The sequence below is a fragment of the Labrus bergylta genome, chromosome 2 (assembly GCF_963930695.1).
Source record: "Labrus bergylta chromosome 2, fLabBer1.1, whole genome shotgun sequence".
In the NCBI taxonomy this organism is placed as follows: domain Eukaryota; kingdom Metazoa; phylum Chordata; class Actinopteri; order Labriformes; family Labridae; genus Labrus; species Labrus bergylta.
Genome location: NC_089196.1, coordinates 8800313 through 8822613, shown reverse-complemented (window position 1 = coordinate 8822613; position 22301 = coordinate 8800313). Strand labels below are relative to the sequence as shown.

General features: G+C 41.5%; 1 protein-coding gene across 10 annotated transcripts in view; it reads right to left on the bottom strand.

The window, feature by feature from the left end:
- fbrsl1 (fibrosin-like 1) overlaps positions 1-22301 on the bottom strand; it is a 289512-nt gene that overhangs the window by 178743 nt on the left and 88468 nt on the right. For all 10 annotated transcript variants that reach the window (XM_020631141.3, XM_020631137.3, XM_020631138.3 and 7 more), the window contains exon 2: positions 18007-18228. In XM_020631141.3, coding sequence (XP_020486797.2) covers positions 18007-18228 — 222 coding nt within the window. The remainder of the gene's footprint in view (positions 1-18006; positions 18229-22301) is intronic.

The following is a 22301-nucleotide window of genomic DNA, read 5'->3' as shown; positions in this document are numbered from 1 at the left end:
AGATTTCAGAGGATTTTTTAACAAGTAAGGTCAGTTTTCAACATGCTGTTATACCTCTTGGGCAGACAAGGAAGGACGGGAGCATTATTGAATTGAACAAAAGACATTTGATAGATAATTCTTTGAAAATCCATTTGAATTAACATCACTAGCAGAGCTATAATGTAAAAGATCCCAAAACAAATGGTTTAATTAAAGATGATTTAATAAATGTTAAATACAAAAGACTGATAGTTTGACCAAAGGAGCAGGAAGGAATTATTAAATCTAGTAAATCGAATGTGTTAAGCACAGCAATGGCTCATTACAAACTAGTAAAAACCTAAAGTAAAAGAAGACAAGTAAAATGTGGTTGTAATCATGTCTTCTATCTTTTGTTGGCTACAGTCATTTTTCTTTGAAAAGTTCATACAAATATTGAACATGCATTTTGAATACTGGCCAATTAATCAAACCTTCAAAAGAATTTCAGTCTGTCTTTCAGTTTCAGGACAATCTTTCATCACCTGTAATTTTTCCCAAGAAATCCAACTCCTGCGTTGTCAAACTGAGAACCCATGCAGTGTGAGGCATAGACTCTGAAAGCCTCTGACAAGCTCTTTGATTCCTCCATTTGCTGTTCTTCATTTTATCTTCCCAGTTTGTATTTATAGTAGCTGCTAGCATGCAGCCGTTTGTGGTTAACCCCAGCTGATGAATCTTGTCAAGTATACTGTTGTTCTCTTTCTGCCCTTCCTTTGAAGCAGTCTATTGAGGCCTACTCTCTGTTTCAGACCTGGGCACCATCCAAGAGGACGCTGTCAGAGCTCCATATAGCCAAGCTCCAGCTCAGCGAATTTCCTGGGTGGTGAAAGGGCCCTGAGTGATACTGAAGTCCCACAAGTCCCTGCTGTTGTTAATGGCGATGGTCCTGGCCAAGGCTGAGTAATGCTCTGAGGCTCCCAAATCATTTCCACTTGGAGCAGGAATGAACCCAGCTGCAATTGGATACGTATGGTCTGGATTGTTGCAAAGATTCCCTCTCATCTTCGAGATGAATGGTAGCTCACTCATCCGGCAGAGGTCTCTCTTGCCCTTTGTATTTATGACCAATAAAAGCCAAATAACTGATGGAATCATGAACCATGGATACAGGGGCTATACTGCAGCAGAGACAGAGGATTGGACTGTTCCTCTTTAGAGATGTTATCACTGTAAGGCTCAGTAACTATGAACCTGTGATCTACTCCTTTCCTTTAAGCAGGGATTCAAACTCCCTTACAGCTAAAAGAGGAATAAATAGCATTGACTTTGTACAGGAGACCTGCCACAGAGGGGGAATTGGAAGGAATGAGGAGGTAGACAGATGATATTCTTAGTGCTGACAGTGCTGCTGCACTCATAAAACCTTTGCTTTATCTCTCACAACAATCAGTCTAATTATGTTCATTGGAGGAGTCCAATTAATCCTCTATTGTCAGCCGGTGGCTAAGTGTTTCTCTACCACTCACACTGCCACACACAGAGACAGTGGAATCAGCAATTAACACTACCCAAATTTATTTACAGCCACTTGCCTCAGCTTCTGTCTCCCTCCAATTATGCCTAATCAATTCCACCAGGAGGCGGCGGGGGAGCAGGGCACACGGGAGGTCATTGTCATTTGCTTCAACAAACCCCTCTGCGCCACCCAAAGGCCAGACATGTCAGTGAGTTTGTCACGTTGCAAGACATCCAAGAGATCCTCGCTGAATAGCTAACTAATACCCCAGCTGCCCCTCCTCATGCTGCGCATTCTTGCTCCAACGTTGGTTACTAATTGAAAAAAAACTTGCATTATAGACTAAAGGTGGCAGCAATTCCCTTGCAAAGCCCTGCAACAAAACAACTCTAATTACGCAACTCTAAGATCAACTCAAAAGACTTGAATCTGTCACTGTCTGCCTATTGTAACTAGTTTAGTCTACTCTATAAAGAAATATATTATGTGCATAGTGGGTACATGTTAAGGCTAAAATGAAAGTCAGACAGTATATTGCAAAAATCATAAAATTAAAAATTACATTTCTTCTTCTAATGCATAAAAAGATCAACCTTAATCCTCTTTTTTTTAGGAAATATAAACATGCTTACCCTGGTACATTAACAACCAGAAAGCAATTTCAGTAAGTTGCACTGAGCTAAATAGCATTGTATTCTTTTTAAACATCTTTTACATTAAATGGTTGTCAGAACAAAGAGAGTTTCTTGTAATTAAGCCCATGTCCTGTATATTGTGAGTGGTATATGTGGCAGGTGCTTCTGCAAACTCTTGCAATGCCTTGCCTTGTTGGTTAAATGTTCAGTAGCTGTATGCTCATGTTTTATTTGACCTCTTTATTTACAGTGCACAGGGAAAACTAAATTTTTGCAGTATGTAGAATGAAGCACATGAGCCCACTCATGCTAACATTTCCACAGTATACATAAAGGTGTGTGTGTTCACTTCCAAAGGCTCGCAGGCAGGTTGGCCTCCCTCAGGATGGCTTTTTGCTACAGTGCTGTCAAACCAAAGCCCCACAATGGGCACAGACATTGGGAGGGCAAGCCCACTGACTGGAATAACCATGTTACAAACCCGCCGTAAAACGCCACTAATATTTAATGCCTTGCTGTCAGGTCTGAAGGGCACAGGCACATGGAGGAACTGTGCAGTCAAGTGTGTTTTCCTCTGCAGGGCTCACTGAATCTGACTGCAAGTGGAAAGAAAATCTGAAAAAGGGTGTGTTTTCGTGTGTTACCCGTTGTTCTGGCTGACAAAACACAAGAAAGCGAAACCAAACAAAAAACTTGATTTGCCTTATGTGCAGACCACCGTACCTGGACTTTTTCAATATAAGAGCCTTATTTTCACTGACGTGTCAGCTTTTGCAGACACACTGCAAAGCTTCCATACCACAGAACAGCCTGTGGCAAGTTCCTTACTAATCCACGGACAGCATTAGGTGACGGAGGCATCATCGGACCTGATAATATCAGAATGTCTCTGGCAGGATAAGGTTCAAGAGGCACCTAGTGGGTGAGGCCAGGCTAATAGCGACAGATATCAGATCATGGCCTGTCACTGTATAAACCGCGGGCTTGTCTAATCCTTTGATAATAGACACATACAGACCCATGGATGCTGGTGAAACTGTCAACCTGCCAACCATTGTGAATCTAATGAAAATCTAGCATCTGTGTTTATGTGTGTGAGCATGTGACAAAAAATACTTGTGTGCATCTGTGCATTCATATCTTAATGCATGTGTGTAACTACATTTGTGCAAACTAACATGCAAGTTTGTTTGATTATGTGCATCATATATGCAAGTCATATGAAGAGATTTAAGTAAGTGTGTCAATGTGAGTGTTGGGCACTAGCCCTAAGAATAGCACTCTCCTGTTGACCTGAAAGCCTGGGCATGGCAATTCTCCAGAGTAGCACATTACTTTCACACTGACTGCAGCTTAAACACAGAGTCCCATGTACTGCTCTAATCCCAGCATTCATCCTTGCCTTCATCTTAAAACAAGCAGTAGGAGCGCATTAACATTTCAAGGTATTATTGCAAACTAGGGGGAAACTGCTGCTAAATATTTCATACATTTCAGTACAAGTTGTATGTATCCCTCTGTGACTGTGGCAGTGGTGGAGGTCATGAGCCAGGATTGGGGGCTGCTAGTGGAGATGAGACCTAAGGTAGCAGACCTGGGCATTCAAAGTGACACTGACGTGTACAGCGCTGATCTACAGCAGTGTCAGAGGGGACTCTGCTTTGAAGAGCAATTACACTACCATCACCGGCTCATTAATTAAACCAAGAGCGACCAGGCTAATTCAGCCTTGTGACCCTGCAGAACGTGCTCACAGCTCGCTGCACTGCTCAGATATTATCCAATCAGTATTGCAATGACACTCTGCTAATTGGTGATGTTGTCATGTCTACAGCGCAGTGTCACAGATCGAGCCTGGCCTTTGACATCAATCACATATCACGCCTTCTAATTAGTCCCTGATTTGTCCTGCTGTGTGCCATCTAATTAAGTGAAAACACATTTGAACGACTCTTTTCCCTAACTCTCAGTTGTTTAGCTCTGAAAATACATTGCAAAACACAAGATATATATATAAAAAAATACATTATCAAGCCTTGGAAAATTGAACAACTGCTCCAACACACATAATACTTTATGCATGTAGCATGTAATGTATCTAAGTTATATAAAAAGTCATGGATAACTGTGCAGCCAGACAAAATGAACCTGTGACTTCATAACATTGATCATGCTTGACACTTCACATCCATATGTACTGAAGATTCTTCCCATTGGGCCATCTCCGCCCCTCAGGGGCCAGGGGACGAACCCTGACCCTCTTCACTCCATGGGGTCAACCACAAGAACCACACCCCCATCTGGATCCAGCTCTTCAGGGACTGCTGGTGGGCGTGTCAACCCCCAGTCTGCCACTTCAACCCCCCACCAGCCCCAGGGTGTACATGTTCTATTGTGCAAAAGCAATCAGTATTCCACCCTCCCCAGTCTTTGTTTTGCAAATGGCCTCTCCCACATCATTTTACATACACACTCCAACCACTGAGCTCTGGGGACTGTCCCGGAAGTAATTGAGGCTTTTGTGCATGTAAAAACCCCCCCACCTCCCCTCAAAGGAGCCGCACCCTCTTGTCAGCTGTCATCATATAACTGCCTGTAGACCCAGGGGCCTAATGACAGGATCTATAGTACATGAAAACACAATTATAGCCCTTGGTTCAATTGCTACTGTGTGAATGGCCTTTAAAGGAGGGGAAAAGGGAACCAAACACATGCTGCCTGCTCCAAGGCAAATACGTCTGAACAATAACCCCTAAATCACAATCCATTAAAACATACAGCCTCATTCTGAGTCTGAATATTTAGAATACACCCTGTTTAAGCAACCCACCATTCTCCAGTGATATGCTAATTATTGTATAAGCTTAACCAGGAAGTCTGACTAATGCTGTATGGATACATTTGACCTTGTTTAGCAGAGCTATGTGCTGTTTTAATGAGCTTATATGAGCGACGGCGCTGGAATATACAGCCCACACATGGTTTCGGGTAGTCCAGCAGCATTTCATTATCTTGACGATGCTGTTTTCATGACAATATTTTGAAGCCACATTAAGCATCCATTACAAGACGCTGCAGGAAACATGTTAATGGAACCTGGAGACGATCCACTGCCTGGGCTCAGCCACTGCAAACCCTCACATACTTCACATCAGGCAGTCAAAATGGGAGAAAGAGAAGAAGAGAGGCGTCCCTCCATCTTTTCAAATGGGAACAGTGACCCCCAATGGACGATGAGATGAAATCTGGGAAAGGGTTAACGCAGCTTCATCTACCTCCTTCTCGTGCATGTGGGTGCAATGACGCTCATATGCAGCAGGGGTCAGTGTTGCATCATGGAAAAAAATCAACACAATGAAAAAGAACTGCTGCAAAGATCACATCTGTCTCAGTGACACTACTAATCCTATTTATTCCGTCTGATTCTCGTCCAGCTTTACTAGTCATCCAGCCCCCCAAGCCCACAGGGCTATGAAAACAAGGGCAGAGGCCTTAGCAGACCCCATTAATGTAGAGATCCTAATGGTCTAAAGTGGCAAAGATGACACTTAGATATTTAAACTCTTGTTTGTGTCAGAAAGGCAAGCACAAATACAAAAAATATACACACACACACACACATGACCATATGCTTCAATAGACAGAAGTACACATGCACCGTGCACACACATGGGAACACACAAACCCATTTTGAGACATGACAGAGGCATGTAAATGAGATGCACTACATGTTGGAACACACATGCTGAAACACATTCTTCAAGTGTAGCAACAATATAACGGCATCTAATTAAATAGCTGCTAATTGAAGCGCTAATTAACTGAAACAAATTGATGCAACTGTGACAAGGAGAGAATGAGGCATTTGTAAATGTAAACGGAGGAGAACAATACGAGTAGAGCACAGCCGCCGACTGCAGGAACGCAGCAGGATACAAGCCTGACCTCTCTATTGTCTTATCCCCTCTCAGGCCTGTCAAAACACACAGCCTCAATACAAAAGAGCTCTCACAACTACAGGAGGCTTTTCTTCTCTGTAAAGGCTCAGGACTGCCACCCACTTCCATTCTGCCTTACAAACACCAGATCCCTTCTTCCTTAAAGCCTGCTCTGTAACACAGCACCACAGACTGCTGGCTGCACACCCAGAGGTGGAAACCCGCTGACTCCAGACAGTGAAGAGATATAGTCTTTCATCTAGGATTTACCTAATACCAGAAATGTTTTAAAAGTAACTCTAAAAGGTTGTGCTGTGATTCAGCATAGTTACAGTTTTCATTATTAAGCTGAAAATGTGCAAATATTCAGTGTGTTCCAAGGTTTTTATTTCCCTTCATAGTTTTGAAAATGAACTAATTAGAGATCAGAGAAACTACTGTAATAACACTTTAATCTAACACAGAGGATGTCATGTGCAGCTCACCATGCCTCTGTGAGGCTTGAATGAAATACTGAAACAGGTTTTCTTTGATGTGTGGCCATGTCAGTAAATACTCCACTGCAAACGTGAGTCAACACGATTGATGAAGCAGATCTCTCTGGTTAACAGGAAGTGAGGAAGTGCGGCTGAGTTAAGGAAAACGATGCCACCTACAGAATGCTTATCAATACCACATGGTGTCACTTAAAAGAAAACTAATGCAAAAAAAATGAATTTTAGAGAGCAAAGGATACTGACAATTTAACTTAACAATCAAATTATAATCTAAATTTAGAACACAAAAATGGTGTACTTTTTTAAAAAGAGAAATTCATCTTGTTGGAAGTGATTGACACTTGCACTTGGTATTTTAATTCATTAGGAAGCAATTACAGGCTGACTTATTTTCATTCAAGCTGGAGTGATATGAAAGTGAGCATCTGAGAAATTCTCAGTCTATTGCGTCATGTTTTCATATGACACAAGTTAAATGTAGATTGACAAATGACGTTAGTTCAAAGAGATGTTGATACTGTTGCACATCCTCCCACAAACACAGCTACAGCTCAGCCAGCTGCTCTTTGTAACATTCTCTGTTTACATCTGGTTTGTGATTGTCCTCTTTGCTAAACACATTTTCACAATACCTCTGACTTCACACACCTGCAGCTCATGACTTGCACTTTAAAGAAAAAGCTCTTGCAGGAGGAATATGACCCGAGACGCCCAAGGTTTCCTGGCGCACACACACATCCGAAACGGCTCCCTAAACATTACTGTAATATAAACCACAGTGATAGTGTAATTCATAAAGCAGGAGGTGTAATAAAGTGCCTCTCCCTGCTGTCTGCTCTAGTTAAACATCTACTAGGGGCAACACATCTGTTGCTATAGTTACAGATTCTCTGGTAGATGTGAAACAGAATATGATGGAGGCTGGGAGGTCCCACGTTAATAAATTACATAAAAAAATGAAAGCAATCACAACTAGCCAGCTGCCGAGCACACAGAAATAATGTCCTGACAAATTTATTACCACTAACCCGCTCCCTCTGAGCCTAAAACCTAATGACTGCACTGTAAAATATTCTGCAACTCAGAATGAGAATGCAAAATTAAAAACGGCTTTAAAAAATGCTCTTACCTTTTACAGCAATATGAGATAGCGCACAGTATATCCAGGAGAAGTTTCTCCTCACTTCTGTTACCTTGTCCAATCCCAGCATGCAATAGCCCCAGCTCCAGCAGAGCATGACTTTAGATCCCTGCTAATTTAATGTTCCCAGACCTAATTGTCCCCAGAGTGGTTGCTCTGAAGTAGACCTGCTGTATCTCAATGACTGTGGCTTGTTAAAAGTGATGGGGTGTGTATGTGTGTGTGCGTATGGACAGACCTGAAGAGCAGCAGCCCGGCCAAGCACCTTACATGGCCTGACATTAATCACTGTGCACTGTCCCATGCAATATTCACCTGGCTAAGCACAGCGGGCGCGAGGCTTCTCTGAGTTCGACCCTTCTTTGTCATTCGCTTCCCTTTATTTCCACTTCTATTTCAGTCTCTCTCTATTTCTACCTGTCTCTCTCTTTTGCTCTTCCTCCTCGTCTAAGGGGTTGGGAGGCCCTGGGGAGCAGCGGGGTGATGGATATTCAGGAGAAATCCTGACAGCACCTAACATTCCTAGAGGGAAATTGTCTGGTGTTCTCTTTAGATTCTGGTTTTAGATTGCTACTGTGGGTCACATTAATCATAGCTGCATTAATAATCTTTTCTTTGGGTTAAAAAAAGGGATCATTCAGTGCAGCAATCTGTCAATCTGTGGAGATTTAGTCCATTTTGCGGAATAGTCATTACTCAACATATCTGCTACCTCTGTGTTTACAAACTCTCCAAACTACCATCTGGAGCCAGTTCATGCCGGGACCAAGTCCAACTCCAAACCGCCTCCTGGGACTGGACATCAAATTCCTCTACACCCACCCCAACTTCCATTTCAACACCGGTGGGACTGTTCCCTCGGCCTTTCCCAGCCCTCCCTCCCCCCATCCTGGACATAGTCAACAGCAGCAGCCACAGTGGAAAGCCACGGGGACGAGTTTGGCTCCTCACACTAAATCCACTGTGGTCAGGCCGTCTGCTGAGCGAAAATAGACGGCATTTAAGACTGGAAACACTCAAAAAGGTACACACTCCCAGACACTTATTCATACAGGAAAAATATCGAAGGGAATAAAAGTCTACTGAACTTGTCACAAGTTATCTGATATGTGCCCCAGCAGAAATTAGAAAATTAGAAAGTATCTTCATCCACAGGCTTCAAGCGCCCCCTTCAGAAACCAATGGGTGACGTCACTGAGGCTTCGTCTATCTTAATTTGCAGTCTATGATTACAATGCAGATGTTAATATTCCCCTTATATCGAAAAAGTGGCAAGTTAAGGTCTCCAGAGAAATATTGAAAAAATCTATCAATTTATCAGTGTTAGTTTTTTAACTACTAGAAACCTTATTTTTTTGAATGACTCTATTATACCCCCACTTATCCTCTCTCTCTTGTACAGAGACGTGTGTGTTCATCTGCTGATTTGTCTTTGATGTGGTAAGTACAATTATCCGCAGTGTGATCATGCATACATGTTCATGTTACAAGCAGCTGACTAATTGATCTGTCAAGGTCTATTACAAGTCACACTCCTCCACTCGTCTCTATCTTCCTCCTCTCCACACACTCTTTGCATGTGTAGTGTGCCTGCAGACACATCTGCAGCGTCGATCATTATCCACTCATCTAATAATGCTCGTTGTTCAATTGCAGTGTTAACCTGGGTAACAGGAGTAAAGGCCTTTTCTATCACTACACCACTTACAAGCTTTCCAACCCCCACAATTACATCAAGGATTTCAAATATCAAGGCTGATCTCATTACTAGTGCAACAGTCGATAGTGATTCAGCTCCTCGATCAACCACAAACAAAAGAATACAGTAAAACAAGCAACAGGTGTAAGCATAAATAAGAGGAGTATTTATGTATCTGGTAACATTTAGCCTGAATTTTGGACATGATTGAGTTGTTTGATTGATCAACATATCCAGCAACATCTGTCAAGCTTTAAAGGTGCACTATGGAGTTTTAGTTGAGAAATGTGAAGGTTGGAGAAATGTACAGATTCTGTGGTATATGTTCATAACTCTGTACACAAACTGTCCTCAGAGGAAAATTTGGACCCTGGAACACTGTTTGAAGATAAAATGATATGTGAGAAGTTGTGGTGGAGGACCCACAACAGTGAAACCGTAATTCTCCTGGTAGCTTTGTAGCTCCAAACAGTGTTCCAGGGAACCATTTTTTTCTCTGAATAAACTTTGTGTATATAGTTTAGAAAATATAGTATAGAACTGTTTCACCTCTCCAACTTTCGAATTTCACCACCAAAACTCCATAGTGCACTTTTAAAATATGTTCTCAGGTTTTGACTTCAAATAAATAAGCAACACGAGCTGTTTGGCATTTAATACCTGTATGGGAAATGTCTCTGATACTGTCTTAGATACAGTATTGGGTAAAGGCAAGTACAGCAGTCATTATGCTCATCTGATACCATCATTTATAAGCTCCCAAAAAGATTGACTGTTTTTTTCTTTTCCAAAACAGCAAACTCCGGAGCAAAAAATGTAATACTGTGGCTGTCAACAAACTGTTTTAGATCGATAAAGATAAATGTTTCCAGGTAAATTATCACCTCAAGAAAATTAACAACAGTTTGTTGCTAGCAGAGATTTTATAACAAGTCAAAGTTAGCAACATGTCAACAATCTGTGTTTTTGTGCTAATGATACATTTGTAATCCCACTGGTATCCAAGGGTTACTCAATGCCAACCAATTCTTAAATGTAGGTATTAATAATGGAATTAAAATGAGGGAGAGAATGGTGTTGGAATATATCTATCAACAGTGACAGCGTGTAGCTGAGCGTCTTTCTCAAACTGACTCCGGTGGAGAGGATTCACCGTGGTCACCTTGGGTTATCAAGGAGAGATATTATCCGTGAGGCGTCTCCAGAATCCAGCAGCCACAGCTCAGAGTTGTTGCCATCTAGATAACCACCAGCATACTTTTATCAGTTATCCTGATCACAGGCCTGTTACCACCGCTCGTCTGTCGAGGGGCAGCAGCGCTCCTGTGTCTCTGCCCGTGAACTATGCTCCACTGCACTGTTAATGCCCCAGCTAATCTGATCTGTCTCTGCCTGGCTTACTGCTTATACACACACCTAGGTATGAGGCAGGGGAAGTAATCCAGAAACAGCTCCAGCATGACAGGGGCATGCAGGACGCAGGCTTCATGACCACAGGCCTGCCTGATAGTGAGGGGGCTGCTTTGGGATGGGGTGGGGGGGTTATAGAGAAGTGTCCGGAGATGTTTTTCTATATGACATTGTTTGAAGGCTGTGTGTGCAGTAAAGGGTACAGCAGTGCACTAATGGACAGGGATGGTGACAGGATGTGTATGTGGAGTTGTCAGTGTGTTGCTTGAGCGAGTCAGCATTATGTGTTATTCATGACCCCCATTTGAAGCATATTGAAGGTCAAAGCCATGTTAGCGATTGCTGGGTGTCTTACAGCAAAGATGAAAACAACAGCCAGGTCAGACTGATGGATTGGTTTATGGATTTAAGCCTCAGTAGAAAATAATAACCTTACAATGACAAAAGTATGATATTTATCTGTTATTATTTAATAAAGCTTTGCCCTACAGAAGTGTGTGTTCCTGTTTTGTGGTGGTTTAGAAGCATGAGGTTGAGTAACAGAGATGTTGTCTTTGTAGCTGTGTTTCTATGTCCATTAGTGGACTTTCTACAAATACTAACGCTCCATAATTATTTCATTAGTATACATTCCAATGGTTTATTTTTTAATTCAACTTCAGATTCAGACTCCTTTATTGTCCCACAAGGGGACATTTGCACTGCAACAGGAGCACACAGAAGACAAGAAACACAAGGATAACATCACCATAAAACATAAATGAAACAAATGTAAAAAATCAGACAACAGAACAAAAAAATAAAATTAAAATAAAAACAACGCAATAAAATCAGTCAAGAGCTCATACCAGAATGGGAATTCAAGTTATTAAAGTGCAAAGTGGACGTGTGTAAATCAAGTGCAAAAAGAGCATCAAACAGCTAATTATTGTTTAACATATTAATTGCACTTGAGTCTTTTAGTCTTCCTTATAGGAGCTCTAAAAGGACGACCTGAGGCCAAAAATACAAGATGAAAAAATTTGATTTTATTGCATATTTGGGACAAAAAAACTGATCATTCTACTAAGTGTTACTAATGCGGCTGTAGAGATCCACAGATCTGAATCTTGATTTTAGAGATCCGAGGGCATTAAAAAAGACATGAAGGGGTCAACTGCACAATTTAAAATACTTAACCAGTTTACTGAGGCTTTGCTGCTTGTTCTCATAACTTGTTCTGCATGCTGTGCTCCCCCGTCTATCCAGACTCCTGCTTTGACCTTTTACCTTTCCATCTTAATGACTCGCTAGTTAGAGGTGGGTTGCTTACAAGAAGGAGTAAGCGATGTCTGAAATTGCCAAAGTGATGGAAAGTAACAAATGCAAGGACATTTATTTCTCCCTTTTTTTCCTTCGTTCCATAAAGTGAAAGAAAAACAACCTTGGGATTACAGAATCAATTTGCATCGAGTCAATTTAACTTTAACAAATCGAATCAGACCGAATCCCAGTTCTCTATTTGAATGATTGATCACTGAATCAGATCATAGACTATGAATAGAGATTTAAAAGGGATCATCATGTACAGGGGCGACTCACACCTCTAATTACTGACAGTTTGTATCTAATTCAAACAACAAGTGTAGGAACAACGTCTAAACAAAACAAATGAAACCGTCCTAACACATTGGTGTGAGCACACAGTGTCACACTAGCTCGATGCTAGATCATTTTAAAGGTCCTGTGAACCTTCTTATTAAATCTAGTGCTGCCTCCCCCACAGCCCCCTTGTGAAGAACTCTGCTCTGACACCACAGCTCATGTCCTCAAGTGAGCTTTCAGCATCCCAGGGTGCCTCGAGGAGGCCAACCCATCACTTTGCCTGTGGATCATACTGTGTGACGTACACTGGGGACACCTCTGCTGACTGGAGAGGCAGCAAGATAGAAAGGATATATGGATGGTGGAAACTCACAAGTACACCTTGAGAGGAGGGCAGCCTGAAGGACAAATCAGGAAATGCTTTAAGTGCACTTGAGCTAAACGTTGGGGTGAGGGCCAGCCTAAAATTTGCAGAGATCTATAACTGTATTCTGTAAATATGATTTATAGGGATGATCTAATTCAAGCTTCAATTCAATCTCAAAGATTTGCTTTGGTGTCTTTAAGTGAAATATCAGCATCATTGAGGTATTAGAGTCAGATTTCAAACCTTCTTTTACATCAACTGTCACACAAGCGTTTGTTTGCACAGTCTTTACGCACAGCAGCTGCAGCAGCTAACACTCCCGCTTAAACTCATCATCGTTGTTCCACTTCTGTGGAGCACCATGTGTGTGAGAGAAGGGGCCACAAATCACACAGCACAACACAACGCAACACTTGTTTTGTTATGTGCCTAATTTATGTGCACTTGTTTCATTTCACCTTTCAAGTGAGAGTCACTTGTTGTTGGCTGTCATCTGTTCTGCTTGGTGTTTCACTTTAATAACAACAGCCAGCAACTGCAAGCGGAACAAAAAGCCCATTACACAAAAGGCCAAAAAGAGTCATTCTGTAATGCAATGTGCATAAAAGAGTGGCAACAAAAACAGCATGCAAGTCACAAACTATAGAGAGGATTCTTAAGAGCAATAACCTTTAGATAATGAAAGGTCACACTGCAGTTCAAAAGGTTTGTATGGTCTGTCTTAATATGTTTTAATACTTGCTTTAAGTTGACGAGTGCTCTTTGCTGTCCTCAACAGTTAAAAACAAAGTCTGTACATTCGACTTCCAACAGACACACTGGCAGAAAATGTGCAATTTAGATTGTTCCCTCAGGGATGTAGGACTCAGGATTTAGTGAATACAGTAAAAAACGAGGGATTTCGATAAAGGTTGTTGGCACTTTCACCAAGGACAGTTTCTGTGGTAGATAAAGCCACAAAAGGCTCTTCATCGAAGCAAGTATCATCTGGAGGTGAATGTGTTTTATATGCATGGAATCCTCCTATCAGAAACACGGTGCATAAAGACATCACAGGGGTGTAGGCTAGAGCAAGAGCAAATATTCATCAACTGCTCTCTCCTAAGCTCTTATACTCCAAGCACTTGCTCTCACGCAGTCACTCCAGAGCCACAAAAATAAAATGATCTTTGTAGTTTAACTTTTACTGCTGCTGCTGCGAGCTGCTCTGAAAAAAAGAGAAGAGCAACAGTTCCCTTTATATGTACACTGGGAGGGAGTGACTGAGGCATAAACACACCAAAACAGATGGTTTGTAAACAGCAGTGAGTGAGCGAGCACTCAGCCGAGAGACTGGGCTCACCAATAGTGAAATCTATCAACACCTCCATCTAATAACACAATAACTCCAGGACATGGGCCCGAATTTGAGAGGATAAATGGAAATGAAAACAATCACATATTTCATCGGCTCTCACTAAAGGTTTTCATGGCGCACGATCCCCTACAGGCTCTCTCAAACCGTCAGCAGCTGTTGCTTTGTTCACATTGTAATCTCACTTTTCTTCTGTGATATAGCAGACACTCCTTTTTTGGGTTACAAATTATGAATTAATGTTGAGGAAGTTGGCAGGTGCAGTGTTAAGACACAGGTGCGTTAAACAGCACGAGTAGAGCAGAGGGGATTCCTCCAGCTCCCAGTAAATGTTTATTCAAAAGGTGCTGATTTACTCATTCAGTGTGATCTATTATTCATCACTAATGCAACAGGATCATGTCACGAGTCTCATCTGCACTGTAATTATCAAAGGATCTGTGAGTTTCCCACTGTGTGCACACACCTTTGTAATTGTTAGCTCTCAAAACAACATGGTGGAATGGGGGAGTTTTAATTGTGTCTCAAAGGCAGACTTGTGTTCCCAGCATGCCCGAGAAATAAAGCCAAGCTAGGCTAAAAGTGGTTTTAGCTCCTTGTTCTCAGACATTCAGACTCTGCTTTAGCCGGGCACGGAGATTAAGGAAAGCAACATGTGGAAAAAGAAAGGAAGGGATTGGAAAGGTTAAAGTAAAGGAAGAACACCATGGAACCACCAGGGAACATGTAACCAGCAGGGGAGGGAGTTATCTAAGAATCACAGGACTTAGATGATTTAAGGGGACTTAAGCAATGCACAGGGTCTAATCACTTACAACCAGTACAATACGCCGTAGACGAGTAGTTCCTGTAAGCTGCTGCAAAGTGTTAAACGAAGAATGTGTGACATTTTACATGTAAACACAGCAGAAATCGAGTATATCCTCTGTGTATGTCCCTCTGAGTCATGACTCTCTACAATGAGTGAGAAGCTCGAGTCCCCTCAGCTGTACTGTTGTCAGAGCTGTGTTTACATCATGTTTACATCGTCGGGACAGCCTTGTGTATAAAGCTGTTTTAGTCAAAGAGTGCTAACATTAGCCTGCTAACAAAACAATGCAGGACACGGGCAATTTCAGCTTGAGCAAAGGACAGTTTTGTCCGCCGCTTGCCCTTAATGGTGTTTAATTATGGTGCTTTCTAATTCATAACTCCGTGTGAACGTGAGCGGAGAGGGGTTGGAGGTGTGTCGCTGGAGGAGAGCGGAGGCTTCAGAATAGCGGTTTGTTGTTTGTTTTAGTTTAATGCTGCTGCTCAAGGGCGACATCTACTGGATCAAAAAGTCACACATTCTCCCTTTGAAAATAACTTCTTTAGACGGTTCACTGGAACATCGACCCTGACAACTGAAATATCTAATCATTTCAGGGTTGAGTGTGCTCTTTAAGGACAACATTAACATTGTGTATATGTCCCTCAAAATATACTAAAGGTATTTATTTAAGACATTATTTCATATATGAGCAGCTTACATTATCTCTGTGTTATCTCTCTGTTGGAGCATGTGTTGCTAATTATCATTTGAAGTTATTGCTGTACATAAAATGTAGACTGGCTGGAGTTACAAGGTTTGCACATGATAGCAGCAGTTTGCTGATAATAAGGAGTTATTATCTGGCCTGGAATGTAGATCTGGCTCAGTAATTGCAGCCCTATTGCACTTGCACTCTGGATAAGAGCATTAGCTAAATACATAATTTCTAACTGTCTCTTAGCAAACTAAATATCACAGCCAAACTCATTTTCAGCCATGTTAACTTCCTCAGGAAATCTTATCTCAGAGAGATATTTTTGTCTGCGGAGGAGGCCTCCGGGCTGCATAGCCTCATTATTTAGTTTGGCTTCCTGACTACATTTCCCCTCTTATCCTCCACAGCACTGTGGTGGATGTTGGCCTCGGACAGGAGCATAAAAACATCCGCCCATTTAAACAAACTGTTAACACATAGATGGGCTATCTCCCCAGGACAGTCTCAGAGTCTGTGTGCTCAGCAGTGTGCTTGAAGCTGGGGTTTTTCTGGCAGTCCTCTATGTGCATCAACAAACACAAAAACACTTCTGTTGTTATGAAGGGAAACAGGATCATGCCGACACTTTGACAACACTTTTGGTATTACAGGGGCTCATTGATGGATTGATATATCATGTTGCTTTGTAAAGATTTCTGATTATATCACTGATTCCCCCTCATGTGCTGCTCTTATTGGTTCATCTTTGCCTTATTTTTAAGAAAGTGTACCCAAAAAAACCAGACACCAATTCAAGTTCAAACCTCCCATAGTGCATCTACAGTAAAAAAAAAAAAAAGGTCATATATCAGGATATCATGATCTGTCCTGCACCTCTTAATTTTCTCGTCCATCATTGTGCAATCAACTTAGCCAAATTAAATGTAGATGACAAATATGTCCATAGATAGCCATGAGAAAAGTTTGGGTCAATTTTCTAAACTGTTTTGGACCAGATTGCAGAAATAAAGTATTGAAAACATTAAGAAAAGTCTTGCATGTTCATCTTCAGAGGATCATTAGTGTAAGGTATGGATTAAGTAATAAAAATCTAAAATCTAATCTAAACTCTAAACCAGAATTCCTAAAGTGTCAACTTGATTGTAGCAGCCCTCACGTTGGGAACAATGTGTCTTTTATGTTCTCGTGTAGTCGCAGGGATTTGAAAGTCACTTGCCAATTTTGGTGCGTTTTTTGGCCAGCTGTTTTTGGCTCACACTTCCCACATATTCTATTGGAGAAAAATAAAATAAGAAGAAGAGGAACAAAAACAATAGAGCGCCTACAGGGAGGGAGCAACACCGCTTGGATCCCTGAAGTGTAGAAGCAATAGTAATTGTGCGATCACAGTTTATGACTGGCAATCCATAGTGGCAGTCAACAACACCATGAGTAAAAAACTGCAGTTGTCAATTGAAACAACATATGAAGAAACAATCTGTGCTTAGTTCAAACTTCACAGGGACATTCTAAACATTAAAATGCAAAAATGCAAAAGAAGAAGTGGTACGACTATTGGAACAAACTGAAACACAGCGAGCTGACACAATTAAAAGTGTGTACATGAAGTCACCTCAGACAGCAGCATGGAAAAGAAGAGCTGACCGCTAACCACATCATGAGAAAAATCAATGCTACTTTTTAAAGGGCCTGCTATCAAAACCTGAAATCAGTAGAAGGACAAGTTACCTTGTTCCTACGACCTGAACTTTACAAAAAACTCAACTAGATTCATGTCAGAAAGTTCTATTTAAAAAACAATGAAAACTAAAACGACTAAATTCTTACCAGCAAATGTGACCAGCTCTTTTTTCTAAATGCTAAAAAAAATCAATCATGAGACAGCTCTAAATAGGCTCAGATTCACATGACAGCCTTTAGCAGATACTGCTCACAAAGGCGCCGAGGATTTGAAGAAAATGATTTCCTCCAGTGCTGAAGACTGAGATGTGGTTTTGATGGTGCTCTGATAGGAGACTGGAGTGATGACAACCTCAGTCAGCAGTGTGCTTCAAAGTCCCTGCTGACAAAGGAGTAAGTCAAGTCACATCTGACTGTGTGAGGATTCTTTTTTGAAAAAGGTTTCTTTTTCTGTTGTTAGAGAACGTGGACCAGCCGTCACATGGATGGAAAGGAGATATATATAGAAAAAGAAAAAGATGGTCCTCGTTCTTAGTTACAGGAGAGCTCTGGAAGTAACCTAGTTGACCAATCGCAGAAAAGAAGTTGAGTAAGATGCTACCTATGCAGCAGCTGATTGGCTCCTCTGCCCTCATGTAAAAAGCCACCAAAGCAGACAACTATCATTTGCCAATCTATGACATTACATTTAAAAAAAAAAAAAATACACTCACCATTTTGTTCTTCTTGGAGTAGGTCCTCTTCAGCAGCCTCTCGTTCATCCTCTCCTGCTCCCGCTGGGCGTGATGAAGGAAGCCGTTCTCCAGCGGATCCACCACCGGCTGCACATTCTCCTCCTCCTCACCCACCTCCTCGTCTTCCTTCTGCCGCTTCGCTACCTTTTTCTCCTTCCACCGCTCCTTCTTCTCCTGCGTCTTCACGACTCCGGCCTTCTTCTGCAAAGAGAATGGGAAAGTAATTTAGAAAGGAAGACACTGAAATCTGAGAATGTGTGCATGCAGGGTGAGGTATACATTCAGACAGCGTGTAAAGTAAGGTGCTTGATGTGACCTAAATTAAAAAAGGTGAATCTTTATCAAGTCTTCTCCATTGACAATATAATAAGTGGTTAAACCTCACCTACAGAGGGTTAAACGATGCCATATATAACTTGTTGTACAAAGCCTCCACTTTTTTTATTTTCTGAACAGACCATTTAAACTACCAATAAGAATTCTGCAGGCACACCCAGTGACACAGATTCCACTCAATGCCTCGCTGACAAGAGAGATTAGCTGCCTTTAGTGTCTGAAGGATTTCCTTAAAATCCTTGAAACAATTGTACACCAGGTGATGACAAGTCTGTGAAAAAAAAAAGACACTTCATGCTGCTTTCAAACAGGAACAAAGCAGACAGATATGTGGATGGATAGACGGAGAGGCGGGAGATGAATGTGTAAAAGAATAGAGGGAGGGTGTGTCGCAGCTGGCAAACAGTCAAGCGTGCAGCCCCTTTCACTGTTGGCTTATACAAAGCGAGCAAACACTCAAGCAGAGAGCAGCGGCGCGCGCTCTCTCTCTCTCTCTCTCTCTCCCTCTCTCTAAAGTCATCTTTAATCCTGTCAACAGCAGAACAATGCCTTACTGGAGCCCATAATCACTTTATAGCTCAGATATAATGAGCTTATGATATGAAGTGCTGCTTTAATACACACAGGAGGAAATACAGTCGCTCTTCACTTATACGACTGTATGACCAAGCAATTTCCCCCTTTAACTAATCATTCCTCCCATGCTTCAGTTACACCCTGTATGGAGCTGCTGTTTGTTTAGTGGAGTTTAAACACCATTTGTAACTTTATCTTTTTTTCCCCCTGACCAATATTTCACACACACACACACTCACAACACACACACAGACGTGTTTTCATGGTCTCAATGTTCTACCGACACTTGTGTCTTCTTTACTTCTGCAGCTGTGATGATCTAATGGTTTCTTTTTTGTCCGTGTAAATGTGCATACAAATATTCATACATCTCAAGCAGTGCAATTAACTCCGGGTGGTAAGATCTCCACGCGCTCCATGCTGTGCACCTGTCAAACTAGAGTTTGCATTATAACCATTTTCTTACTTGTAGATTCAGAACAAATGGAATCACTTGATGTAAAAATGATCAGCAGAGATAGAACCAATTAACATGTCCCTGAACGTTGAGAGTTTAATTCAGAGTTAATGGATTTGTGAATAAGAGGCAAAATGTAAAGCTGTAAAGGGAAAAAAAAGCACTCCATACATGCAGTCCATTTACAATTTTATAGCACTATTATGACCTTTTATTGACCTTTTGAAACCCTCACTGAAGGCTCAAAACTATTATTTACTTAGTGTTTTATATTTCATGGACCTTAGAAAGTTTTAGGTCCAAGACATACTGTCTGATCAATAGCAGACCTTCTTTGCCCTGTGGATCTTTGTTCTATGAAGAAAGTTAAGATGCTCAAAGTTCAATCAATTACAAGGCCAACGCCGAAGTCATGAAAAACACGATAAACACTTCATGTGTATACGAGTTCCAAGAACATCACTTCACAACTTTCACAAGCTTGGTAGATTTGAGAGACAACATCCTGGTTCAATATCAGACAGGTTGAGTTAACCGTGAATTCTCATGAACTATACATTGAGGAAAACATGTGTATGTTTACTACACGACTAGTCAAAAGTGTCACATTTTCTGTTGATGCCAGCAATGGCATCTGGTAGAGAAATGACAAAATGTGGTTTTGTACAAATTCTAAATGATGTGTCGGAGTTTCACATTTCCTGGCAAAACGTCATTACATGTCTATAACCTTTCCAGAAATGAGTGGTGTGTTCTCTTTTGAAAGTCCCTCTCCAATGATACACAGGAAGTAGTTATCAGTTATTTGTTGTACTATATTTTATGTTCAAACAGTAAGCTCCTTTGGCTACTGAAGAAGCTAAACAATATCCATGAAATGTCCTTCCTAAGCTTCCTGTTTGTTTAAGTAAGTAGGTAAAGTTTATTTATATAGCACTATTCACAGACAAAGGTCACAAAGTGCTTTACATCAATAAAATACTACACATAATAAAAAACAGGAACAAACGAGTAGTTCACGGACCAACATCAGTGTTTCCCCTATCATTATATTAGGGGCCCCCCCCAACTGCCCCCCCAACAAACCTAAAATCCTGTTATGACCAGAACAATAACTCCACAGAGTCAGAAGAACATAAGATGGGCAGGTAATTCTAAAGGATTGGTGCTATGGCCTCAAACACACGCTCACCAAAAGTCCTAAAATGTGTCTGTGGGACAGGCAGCAGGTGTAGGGTGTTGGACCTTAGCTAACGGGTCGGTGAATACGGGTGAATGAGTTCTGTCAAATATTCTGGGGCCTGACCGTGAAGAGCTCTAAAAGTGAGGGTGAGAATTTAAAACGTAATCCTTTAAGCCACAGGGAGCCAGTGCAGAGATTTCAGTATGGGAGTGATGTGAGACCGTTTGTTTGACCTGGTGAGTATTCGAACAGCAGCTTCTGGACTGACTGGAGACGATTTAGGGCGGACATGCTAATGAAACGTAAATATCTGGAATAAAGAAAAACTCTGCTTGCCTTGCATGGGGAACTTCAAGGACAGAGTTTGGACAAAGCCATTAGTCAAAGCTCAAATGGAGCTTTAGATTAACTGCCATTGTGGGTAAAGTTAATGACGTGTCAAACTTCATACGATCAAGACAAACCCTAATTGACACATATGCACATCTGCCAGGCTGCCTGTTCAAGTGTATTGTGATTGTATTGCGTTGTCCTCCTGGACCTCTGATAATTCTTAATATCCAGGTCTCATCTGACCCGAGAGGGGCCATTGACTTGCTGCTGCTCGGTAAAGCCCGTTGGTGGAGATCACTGCATGCCTGAACGACAAAGGACGCCACACCGCTGCTTGAAGCTGCGAGAGGTTTAGAGCTGAGGGCTGCTAGTTCACGTTTCAGCATCTGTTCACAGCCAGCAGCACCCGGCCTTGACTGCAGTCAGCTCAGCGCTCCATATGAATAATCAAATTATTGGCTCCAGGGGTGGGAGGTTAGCAGATGGCTAGCGCATTAGCTCCATAACTGCTAATGAACGACACCTTCCATGACAAAAGATGTGCATGTGTTGGGAAATGTTTAAAAAAAAATGCCTTGGAAAAAATGAGGGGTTCCATGACATAAAGACATTTCTGTCCAGGAAGCAAGTATGTGAAATGTAATTGTAACAACACATATGTTTGTAGCTAAATAGTTTCCTTTCATACATGTGAACACAATTTCCAGCCTCCAAGGAAAAGCTGGTTGGAAACACTTTCAATGTTTGTAATTATATGTTCTTTTTTTCCTAGTTGAAAGGAACAAATCACCTTAATAAAACTGGTAATGACACTCACTGACAGCTGAATGGTGTTTTTTGTTCATTGTGGAAAAATGGTTTCATGCTGTGTAAAAGTACAACAGCAGAGAAGACCTTATGGAGCTATTACAATAAACTGGCCTCATACTGTATCAAGCCAAGGTAAATAGAAATGACTAAAATGCCATAATTAACATTTAAAACCTTTTCTTGGAGCTTTGAATATAGTCAATGTCGCCCATGCTGATAACGTCCTTTAACAGATTTTTTTGGGTTAAAAACAAACGAAACAATACCAACGTTCAAAAGCAGTAGTGCTCCTCTGTGATACTGTATTTTAACATTGTGACAAAAGGTTGCTAAGCTAACTCAGCTCATGACCCGACACCAATTTACCAGGAGGATTTAATGTCATCACACAAACGTCACACATCAGGTCAAGCAGCTCTTCTCACCTTACATGGCAACACATTAATTTCTCATGAGACACCAGCTGGTATTAGCAGACCACTTGACTTGTCATGCAATTCATTACCCGGAGAGCCGCCTCTAAAGAGCTGTTAGAGAACAAAGCAGCTGCAGTCTGACAACAAAGGATGCAGAGAGGAA